This window comes from Rhinopithecus roxellana, chromosome 10, assembly GCF_007565055.1.
Source record: "Rhinopithecus roxellana isolate Shanxi Qingling chromosome 10, ASM756505v1, whole genome shotgun sequence".
NCBI classification, from domain to species: domain Eukaryota; kingdom Metazoa; phylum Chordata; class Mammalia; order Primates; family Cercopithecidae; genus Rhinopithecus; species Rhinopithecus roxellana.
The window spans coordinates 74,751,621-74,763,802 of NC_044558.1; the positions used below are offsets into that span (position 1 = coordinate 74,751,621).

General features: G+C 35.5%; 1 protein-coding gene across 1 annotated transcript in view; it reads right to left on the bottom strand.

The window, feature by feature from the left end:
* The window catches only part of C10H12orf40 (chromosome 10 C12orf40 homolog), a 119,512-nt gene that overhangs the window by 9,345 nt on the left and 97,985 nt on the right, over positions 1–12,182 (bottom strand). Inside the window, exon 12 of the mRNA XM_010366144.2 lies at positions 8,935–9,017. Within this exon, the coding sequence (XP_010364446.2) occupies positions 8,935–9,017 (83 nt within the window). The remainder of the gene's footprint in view (positions 1–8,934; positions 9,018–12,182) is intronic.

Here is a 12,182-nt window from a genome sequence, read left to right on the forward strand (position 1 = left end):
AAAAAAGTCCAGGACCAGATGGATTCACAGCTGAATTCTACCAGAGGTACAAGGAGGAGTTGGTACCATTCCTTCTGAAACTATTCCAATCAATAGAAAAAGAGGGAATCCTCCCTCACTCATTTTATGAGGCCAACATCATCCTGATACCAAAGCCTGGCAGAGACACAACAAAAAAAGAGAATTTTAGACCAATATCCCTGATGAACATCGACGCAAAAATCCTCAATAAAATACTGGCAAACCGGATCCAGCAGCACAGCATGATCAAGTGGGCTTCATCCCTGGGATGCAAGGCTGGTTCAACATATGCAAATCAATAAACGTAATCCAGCATATAAACAGAACCAAAGACAAAAACCACATGATTACCTCAATAGATGCAGAAAAGGCCTTTGACAAAATTCAGCAGCCCTTCATGCTAAAAACGCTCAATAAATTCGGTACTGATGGAACGTATCTCAAAATAGTAAGAGCTATTTATGACAAACCCACAGCCAATATCATACTGAATGGGCAAAAACTGGAAAAATTCCTTTTGAAAACTGGCACAAGACAGGGATGCCCTGTCTCACCACTCCTGTTCAACATAGTGTTGGAAGTTCTGGCTAGGGCAATCAGGCAAGAGAAAGAAATCAAGGGTATCCAGTTAGAAAAAGAAGAAGTCAAATTGTCCCTGTTTGCAGATGACATGATTGTATATTTAGAAAACCCCATTGTCTCAGCCCAAAATCTCCTTAAGCTGATAAGCAACTTCAGCAAATTCTCAGGATACAAAATTAATGTGCAAAAATCACAAGCATTCTTATACACCAGTAACAGACAAACAGAGAGCCAAATCATGAATGCACTTCCATTCACAATTGCTTCAAAGAGAATAAGATACCTAGGAATCCAACTTACAAGGAATGTAAAGGACCTCTTCAAGGAGAACTACAAACCACTGCTCAGTGAAATCAAAGAGGACACAAACAAATGGAAGAACATACCATGCTCATGGATAGGAAGAATCAATATTGTGAAAATGGCCATACTGCCCAAGGTCATTTATAGATTCAATGCCATCCCCATCAAGCTACCATTGAGTTTCTTCACAGAATTGGAAAAAACTGCTTTAAAGTTCATATGGAACCAAAAAAGAGCCCGCATTGCCAAGAGAATCCTAAGTCAAAAGGACAAAGCTAGAGGCGTCACGCTACCTGACTTCAAACTATACTACAAGGCTACAGTAACCAAAACAGCATGGTACTGGTACCAAAACAGAGATATAAACCAATGGAACAGAACAGAGTCCTCAGAAATAATACATCTACAGCCATCTGATCTTTGATAAACCTGAGAAAAACAAGAAATGGGGAAAGGATTCCCTATTTAATAAATGGTGCTGGGAAAATTGGCTAGCCATAAGTAGAAAGCTGAAACTGGATCCTTTCCTTACTCCTTATACGAAAATTAATTCAAGATGGATTAGAGACTTAAATGTTAGACCTAATACCATAAAAACCCTAGAAGAAAATCTAGGTAATACCATTCAGGACATAGGCATGGGCAAAGACTTCATGTCTAAAACACCAAAAGCAATGGCAACAAAAGCCAAAATTGACAAATGGGATCTAATTCAACTAAAGAGCTTCTGTACAGCAAAAGAAACTAACATCAGAGTGAACAGGCAACCTACAGAATGGGAGAAAATTTTTGCAATCTACTCATCTGACAAAGGTCTAATATCCAGAACCTACAAAGAACTCAAACAAATTTACAAGAAAAAAACAAACAACCCCATCAAAAAGTGGGCAAAGGATATGAACAGACATTTCTCAAAAGAAGACATTCATACAGCCAACAGACACATGAAAAAATGCTCATCATCACTGGCCATCCGAGAAATGCAAATCAAAACCACAATGAGATACCATCTCACACCAGTTAGAATGGCAGTCATTAAGAAGTCAGGAAACAACAGGTGTTGGAGAGGATGTGGAGAAATAGGAACACTTTTACACTGTTGGTGGGATTGTAAGCTAGTTCAACCATTATGGAAAACAGTATGGCAATTCCTCAAGGATCTAGAACTAGATGTACCATATGACCCAGCCATCCCACTACTGGGTATATACCCAAAGGATTATAAATCATGCTGCTATAAGGACACATGCACACATATGTTTATTGCAGCACTATTCACAATAGCAAAGACTTGGAATCAACCCAAATGCCCATCTGTGACAGACTGGATTAAGAAAATGTGGCACATATACACAATGGAATACTACGCAGCCATAAAAAAGGATGAGTTTGTGTCCTTTGTAGGGACATGGATGCAGCTGGAAACCATCATTCTTAGCAAACTATCACAAGAACAGAAAACCAAACACCGCATGTTCTCACTCATAGGTGGGAACTGAACAATGAGATCACTTGGCCTCGGGAAGGGGAACATCACACACTGGGGCCTATCATGGGGAGGAGGGAGGGAGGAGGGATTGCACTGGGAGTTATACCTGATATAAATGACAAATTGATGGGTACTGATGAGTTGATGGGTGCAGCACACCAAAATGGCACAAGTATACATATGTAACAAACCTGCACGTTATGCACATGTACCCTAGAACTTAAAGTATAATAATAATTAAAAAAAAAAAAAAAAGAAAATGTGACACATATGCACCATGGAATACTATGCAGCCATAAAAAAGGATGCGTTCGTGTCCTTTGTAGGGACATGGATGAAGCTGGTAACCACCATTCTCAGCAAACTATCTCAAGGACAGAAAACCAAACACCGCATGTTCTCATTCATAGGTGGGAATTGAACAATGAGAACTCTTGGACACAGGAAGGGGATCACACACCGGAGACTGTTGTGGGTTGGGGGATGGGGGGAGGGAGGAGGATAGCATTAGGTGATGTAACTAATGCAAATGACAAGTTATTGGGTGCAGCATACTAACATGGCACATGTATACATATGTAACAAATCTGCACATTATGTATGTGTACCCTTGACCTTAAAGTATAATAATAATTAAAAAAAGACAAACTTTAAGAACTCTTTAATAGGTCTAGATTTCAATTTTCTAAGCATACATTTTTCAAAATTCTTGAAAAATTTACCTTTTAATTACTGAATTAATGAAAATATTCTTTTAATGAAAATCTTATATAAAATATTGATTATTCAAGCTAAAAATACAAAGTTAATGTAAAATCTAAATATAAAAAGGGGTATAGGCTTTAGCTGATTGACACTGAAACAGCAATAGTAAGCCTATGAAATAGCATTAAAACTGACTCAGCACAAATTAGAGAAAGCAAGCTCAATGCATTTATTTATTCAAAGAAATACTCATTTAGCAAGTATAATGTGACCCTCTTGGAGCAGACATTCTGATGGGTAGAAATGATGTTGGTCAAATAATCATACACTTGCATATATAATTATGATTCGAGAAAAGTGTTATAAAGAACAAATATGAGGCATTGTGAGCACATAACTGATAGGCCTAATTAGATTGGGGAGCAAGGGAGGGACTTTTCTAATAAGTGACATGTTTAAGATGAGACCTGAAGGATGAATAAAAGTAAGGTAGAGGGAACAGATTGCATAAAAGATCTGAAGCAGAAAGACACTGTCAAGCTAAGGAAAGTGAAATGTCAGTAGTGTGGGGCAGGATGAGAGAGGGAGATCACTAGAAGAAATTGAAGGTGCTAGCCAGGGTCATATTGCAGATGGCTGGTAGTCACTATAAGGGATATTGACGCTAAAGTAAAAAAGGAATCCACTAGAGTTGCACATGGAAATAACATGATTCAATTTGTGTTTGCAAAAGATCGTGAGAGTTGCTAACTAGAAGAAAGTGGGGCAAGAGTGATAGTAGACAGATTTCTTAGGAAACAACCACAGTAGTTCAAGACAAAACATTGACTTGATTGGGTGAAGTGACAGAAGGAATCTCATTGAATGAGGTAGATGAGACAGCGAAAGAAAGGACAAAGTTAAGTACTAAGTTTCTGACATGATCATGTGGGTGGACAGAAAAGGTATCTACTGATATAGGAAATGTCAGAAAAACTCATTTGTGGAGAACCAGGGGATATTCAGTTTGAGGTATGAAGAAATGGAGATTTTTATGAAACATCAAAGATATGTTCAATGGAAAATTGGACATCTAAATAAAGATGAGGGCTAAAGTTTAAAGTTAAGAACTGTCATTATGCAGATAGCACAAAATTCATTGGAGTGTATAACATCACCTAGGGTTTAGAGTGTAGGTTAACAGAAAAAGATTGTCCTGTGTCAAATTCTAAACTTCACAACATTTATATGGGTGGTAGAGGAAAAGTGGACAAAGGCATGAAGTAGCATTCAGGGAAATATGAAGACAAACAAGATAGTGTGTTATCACAAAAGTGAAGAGTTAAAATTGTTTTTTAAAAAATAAAATAATAATTTATACCAATATTAGGAGTTCTTATGAGATAGATTCAGAAGTATCCAATGAATTTAACAACATAGAAGTCATTGGTGTCTTTAGCAAGAGCTGCTTGGATGGTGAATTAGAGACAAAAGGTAAACAAAATGAAGATGAAAGAATGAATGGAGGAGAATTCCATTTAAACATGTGATTTATCAGCAATGGAGCATTTCTACTCAGAATATACTACGTCACTCCAATTATTCAGCTTTCAGTTTTCAATAACATTTTACAGTTTTCATCTAAACGTGAAGAGTTTATTTTTGAACATATTATTGGTTATTTTACATTTCTAATTATTGTGAATGGGTTCTTTTAAAAAGCCTCTTAAAAGAAAGAAAATGTGTCTCTATATATTTTTATATATTATGTATCATGTGTGTATACACAGTTGACCCTTGAACAACACAGGTTTGAACTGCACAGGTCCAATTATATGTGCATTTTTCTTCAGTAAATACATTAGAAAACTTTTTAGAGATTCGTTGCAATTTGAAAAAACTCAGAAAATAAGAAAAAGTTAAGTATATCATGAATGCATAAAATATCTGTAGATACTAGTTTATTTTATAATTTACTAATGTAAAATATACACGGATCTATTATGAAAAGTTAAAATGTATCAAAACTTTTGCATATAAACATGGCCATAAGTGGCACCATTTACAACCAAGACAAATGTAAACGAACATAGAGAAATGTAAACAAATATTCAGTATTAAATCATGACTGCATAAAACTAACTGTAGTACATACTGTACTACTGTAATAATTTCATAGCCACCTCCTGTTGCTGTTGCAGTCTCTCTGGTAAATTGCATATTGTAGTAAAAAGTGATCTCTTGTGGTTCTTGCATATTTTTCACTATGTTTAGTGCAGTAACATACACCTTGAATAACATCCAAGGAGCCACATGAAATGCCACTAGTGATGCTGGACGTGCTCCCAAGAAGCAGAGAAAAGTCATGGCATTAATTAATTGCTTGAACTGTTTGGTATGTACTATAAACTGGGGTCTGCAGCTGCAGTTTCCCGCCATTTTAAGATACATAAACCCAGCATAAGGACCATGTACAGAAGGACAAATATGACATGTTCTCACTCACATATGGGAACTAAAAATGTTGATCTCATGGAGGTTGAGAGTAGAATGATAGATACCAGGGACTGGGAAAGGTGTCAGTGTCAGGGGGTGGGAGAGATGAAGAGAGGTTGGTTAATGGGTACAAACACACAGATAGAAAGAATAAGTTCTAATGTTTAATAGCAGAGTAGGATAACTACAGTTAAAAACAAATATATATTTCAAAATAGCTAGTAGCTATGTCTTAAAATGGGCTCAACACAGAGAAAGAAATACTTGAGGTGATGGATATCCTAAATATTCTGGCTTGATCATTACACATTCGAGTCATGTAACAAAACATCATATATACCTGACTAAATATGTATAAATATTATACATCAACAAAAAATAAATAAAAGGTAAATCTAAGCGTGCTTCTTTAGTGATGCAATTTGAGTTATAGTCTTTCAGAGAATTCAACTGTTTAACAAATAGATAACCTTGTAATCTAGTGTTGATAACATGTTATTGGTGACTTTTTTTTTTTTTTTTTTTTGAGACAGGGTCTCACTCCATTGCCTGGGCTGGAGTGCAGTGGCACAATCATGGCTCAAGGTGACCTCAACCTCCCAGGCTCAGGTGATTCTTCCACCTCAGCCTCCTGGGACCACAGGCACACACCACCATGTCTGACTAATTTTTTGTATTTGCTTTGGCCATGTTGTCCAGGCTGGTCACGAACTCCTGGACTCAAGCATTTTCTTGCTCAGTCTCCCAAAATGCTGGGATTACAAGCAGGAACCATCATGCCTGGTTAACTGATATTTCTTACCTTTGTTCATAAGTACTTATTATAATATGTTTATGGATATACATTTAAAATGTAATTATGAGCAGAATCCTTTGGAGATGCATTATTTGGTCTTTTCTTTCAGGGAATGGAACTAGTTAACAAATAGAGAACACTGTAATATAGTGTTGAGAACATGCTATTGAAAGACAGTCATCTCTTCCTTAGAATTCCTAAGGCCTCATGTGCATGAGTTTATGTATACACAAGTAAAAGCTAAATCTAAGTACAGTTCTTTAAAAAAAGAAATAAAAGGAAACTTGTGAAGGAAAATGTACTTTTGTGAAATACCATTTTACATTGTATTAAAAATGTAGCTTTTATGTGGGTGCAGGATTGCTATGACAAAGGCATACTTTCAGACGCTAATGTGATTCAAGAAAAAGTGAAGCCATTCTATGACAACTTAAAGCAAAAGGAAGCTGAAAGATCTAATGCTGGAGAATTTAATGCCAGAAAAAGATGGTTTGATAATTTTAGAAAGAGCTTTGGCTTAAAAAATATCAAGGTAATAGGGGAAGCAGCTTCTGCAGAACAAGAAGCAGAAGATACATTCCCAGATGCCTTTAAAAAAAATCACTGAGGAAAATGGATATCTGCCTAAACAAGTTTTTAATGGAGACAAAAGTGCCCTATTTCAGGAAAAAAAAAAAAAAAAAAAAAAAAAAAAAAAAAAAAACATGCCACATGGGATATTTATTAGGAAGAGAAGCAAGCACCAGGATTTAAAGGGAGGATGGGATAGGCTAACTCTACTGTTTTGTGCAAATGCAGTCAGGTTTATGACAAAGATTGCCCTTATCTATAAAGCTGCTCACCCTCAAATTTTGAAGGGAAGGATAAACACCAATTGCCAGTCTCTCAGTAATACAATAAGAAGGCCTGGAAAACAAAAACGCTTTTTCTGAATTGATTTCATCAGTGCTTTGTCCCTGAAGTCAGTATGTGCTTTGCCAGTAACGGACTGCCTTTTAAAGTTATTTTGATATTGATAATGCCCCTGGTCACCCAGAATCCCATGAGTTCAATACCGAAGGCGTCAAAGTAGTTTATATGTTTTGGAGCACAACATCTCTAATTCAGCCCCTAGATCAGGGAGTCACACTGACCTTTAAGGTTCATTATGCATTGTGCTCTATGGAAAGGATGGCCAATGCAATGGAAGATAATCCAGGAGAGAGAACATCATAAAAGTTTGGAAGGATTATACCATTGAACATGCCATTACTGTTATAGAAAAAGCCATGAAAGTCATCAAGACTTGGAAAAGAAATCCCTGCAGGAGAAAACTGTTCTAGATATCGAACATGACATCATAGGATTTACAAGAGCTAATCAAGAAAATCATGAAAGAGATTGTGGATATGGCAAAAACGGTGAAAGGTGAAGGGTTTCAAGATATGGAGCTTACAAAAATTAAAGAGCTAATAAATTCCCTCCAGAGGAATTAACAGAAGACAACTTGATGGAGATGAGTACTTAAGAACCAGTTACAGATGACAAGGAAGAAGACATAAAAGAAGCAGTGCCAGAAAACTCTGACATTAGACAATCTGGCAGAAGTGTTGATTACTCAAGACCTCTTTTGACTTCTTTATGACACAGATCTTTCTATGATACAGGCTCTGAAGCTAAAGTAAACAGTAGAAGAAGGATTGGTACCATGTAAAAACATTTTTAGAGAAATGAAAAATCAAAACTCAGAAAGAAATAATGATGTATTGCCATAAAGTTACACCAAGTGCACCTGCCTCTCCTGCTCCCTATTCTACCTCCTCCACCTCTTCTGCCTCTGCTACCAATGAGACAGCAAGACCAACTCTGCCTCTCCCTTCTCCTCCTCAGCCTACTCAACATGAAGATGATGAGGATTGCGACTTTTATGATGATCTATTCCTACTTAATAAATAGTAAATATATCTTCTCTTTCTTAAGATATTTAGTAATATTTCTTTTCTTTAGCTTACTTTTTTGTATAAATACAGTATATAATATATACAACATACAAAATATGTGTTAATCAACTGTTTATGTTATCAGTAAGGATTCTGGCCAACAGTAGGCTATTAGTAGTTAAGTTTTGCAGAGTCAAACATTTTATTCAGATTTCTGACTGAGCAGCATCCCTAAACCCTGAAATGTTCAAGGATAAATTGTACACACATAATGTGTGTGTGTGTGCGTGTTTATGTGTATGTATATATATGTGTATATATATAATGTATCCTGATAAAAGGATAAAAGGTGTTTTGTAAATGGCAGTAAAAGCATTATTTTCACAAATGTGAAGAATGGTACTCATTTACATTTTTTTATGTACATTTTTAAATACATTTATTTTACATTTTTGTTTACATTTTTCTTTTCTATATTTTTAAATAGTTGTATATATTTTTGTTTGTTTACTTTTTTGTTTATATTAATTTTTACATACACTATTTGACTCAACATTTTTATAAGGTAAAGGTAAACTATGAGAAAAACAAATAATTATTAATTAATATAGCATATATTAATAGATGAAACAAGCATAACTTACCAAATCTGAACTAGAACTGAAACAGCTGTCTGTTGGTCTTGGAGAGTAACTGGTAGACCAACTACTCTGTGCAGAATCAAGAGCTGAAAATAAAGGTTTAATACATGAATAATGGTATTTATGAATACTCTACAACATACACATGCCAAGCAGAAGATATCTGCTGATAAAACAAATTTAGATAACAACATACAACACTTTAAAATGTACCAAAATTAGTTAAAATTGTGGATACTTAGCACCTTACAATTCTGACAGGATTTATGGGTTAATTTTACTCTTAAAAAATGTGTAGCTACAAATGAAATAAGGGTATACAACGTAAGTGAAGAAAACAGAATAAAGAAACTTGGATTGATTTTTCCAACATGTGAATTATATTTTAGTAACAAATAATTTAAAGTGTTAACCTGAGGGAAGGAAGAGAAAACCAAGTTATAAGTCCTAAGGCATCAAACATTTGCCAATCTAGTAAATGAAAGTTTACTGTGCAATCAAATGCTGTGAATAAAACCTATTCAAAGCATCCAGTTTGATAAATTTTCATTATCTGCTTAATATTACTATTTTACAATTGCAAGTAAAGTTTTAAAATGGGATTGAGATGTAGGTCATGAATCCCTACTATGTGTAAATGATAAAGAGCAACCGTAGCTTTAACCACTCCTGTTACCTTGTTTATGAAAATCAGTCTGCTATCAAGAGAAGCAAAACGCTGCAGAACATGAAACAACAACACATACCAGATCACATGCCCTCCTATATGCAATAAACCATGAGTACCTCAGGCCAGGACAAATGCTCTCTGTAACAGAATCTAGCTTCAGTCAACTGAGAGGCAGAGAGAACTTAGCTGAACTCTGATACCCTTATTTCATCATTCTAGAAGGAAATTCATACCCCCACAAAGCAGGATTCTCCCTGACAACAGAAAGTAGAGTGCACAAAAATGAAGGGTAGAATATAACTACTAACAACATAATTTTAAGGGCATTTCACTCTCATTTCACCAACAAGGTCCATTCAGTCCATAAGTACTGTAAATTCACAGTCATCAGAAAGGAAGAAATTTGTCTGCTGAATGAATGTTCTCACATTTAACAGTACAGGAAAGGGCATGCAAATGAAAATAAGTACAAATAAACACTTGTTTTGGTAACCATGGCCTTATAGTATAGTTTGAAATCAGGTAGTGTGATGTGTCCAGATTTGTTATTTTTGCTTAGTCTTGCTTTGGCTATGCGGGCTCTTTTTTGGTTCCACATAGATTTTAGGGTTGTTTTTTCTAATTCTGTGAAGAATGATGGTGGTATTTTGATGAGATTGCATTGAATTCGTAGATTGCTTTTGGCAGTATGGTCATTTCCACAACATTGATTCTACCCATACATGAACATGGAATGTGCATGGTACTGGTATAAAAATAGGCACATAGACCAATGGAACAGAATAAACCCAAATACTTACAGTCAACTGATCTTCAACAAAGCAAATGAAAACATAAAGTGGGGAAAAGATACCCTTTTCAACAAATGGTGCTGGGATAATTGGCTAGCCACATGTAGGAGATCCTCATCTTTCACCTTATAGAAAAATCAACTCAAGATTGATTAAGGACTTAAACCTAAGACCTGGAGTTATAAAAATTCTAGATGATAACATGGGAAAAACCCTTCTAGACATTGGCTTAGGCAAGGATTTCATGACCAAGAACCCAAAAGCAAATACAATCAAACAAATATATAGCTGGGACCTAATTAAACTAAAGAGCTTTTGCACGGCAAAAGGAACAGTCAGGAGAGTAAACAGACAACCCACAAAGTGGGAGAAAATCTTCACAATCTATATATCTGACAAAGGACTTATATCCAGAATTTACAAGGAACTCAAATCAGTAAGAAAAAAACAAACAATCTCATCAAAAAGTGGGCTAAGGGCATGAATAGACAATTCTCAAAAGAAGATATACAAATGGCCAACAAACACATGAAAAAAATGTTCACTATCACTAATGATCGGGGAAATGCAAATCAAAACCATAATGTGATATCATCTTATTCCTGCAAGAATGGCCATAATCAAAAAATCAAAAAACAGTAGATGTTGGCATGGGATTGGTGAACAGAGAACACATCTACGTTGCTGGTGGGAATGTAAACTAGTACAGCCGCTATGGAAAACAGCGTGGAAAATCCTTAAAGAATTAAAAGTAGTGCTACCATTTGGTCCAGCAGTCCCACTACTGGGTATCTACCTAGAGGAAAAGAAGTCATTATTCAAAAAAGATACTTCCGCACACATTTATAGCAGCACTTTTCACAATTGCAAAATCATGGAACCAACCCAAACTCCCATCAATCAATGAGTGGATGAAGAAACTGCGGTCTGTGTGTCTGTGTGTGTGTGTATATGTATATATATATATATATATATATATTTACATATATACGATGGAATAAAAATGCAGCCATAAAAAGGAAGGAATTAACAGTATTTGCAATGACCTGGATGAGATTGGAGACTATTATTCTAAGTGAAATAACTCAGGAATGGAAAACCAAACACCGTATGTTCTCAATGATGTGTGGGAACTAAGATATGAAGATGCAAAGGCATAAGAATGATACAATGGACTTTGGGAACTTGGGGGAAACAGTGGAAAGAGGAAGAGGGATAAAAGACTACAAATATGGTGCAGTGTTTACTGCTTGGGTGATGGGTGCACCAAAGTCTCACAAATCACCACTACTTTCTCATGTAACCAAATACCACCTGTACCCCAATAATTTGTGGTAAAAAAAACTTTTTAAAAACTTAAAAAAAAACACTTATTGAGTAACTACTTTATGTAAGACACTGTGATAGTTATTAGGGACACAGGTTCAGAGCACTCAAAGTGTTCAGAATCTTGTAGTGGAGAAAGATACACATTTTTTAAGTCACAAAATAAGATGTGACATCATAGAAGATACAAAAGTAGTAGGCGGCTAAGTGTGATGAACCCTAGGGAAAGAGATTTGGTGACAATTTAGAGAAAACACAAGTATAAAGAGTAGGTTTTGAATGATGAATAAACAATTTTCAGAGACAAGATGAAAAACTAACATGTGGGATAGAGGGAAAAGAATGTGCAAATATTTCTAAACATTAATGGAGGTATATTTTAGATTGTCCATGATGTTACTTAAGGGTGAATTAAAGAGAGGTGAGACAATGAAATCAAGTCAGTTAGATGATTAACTGAATAA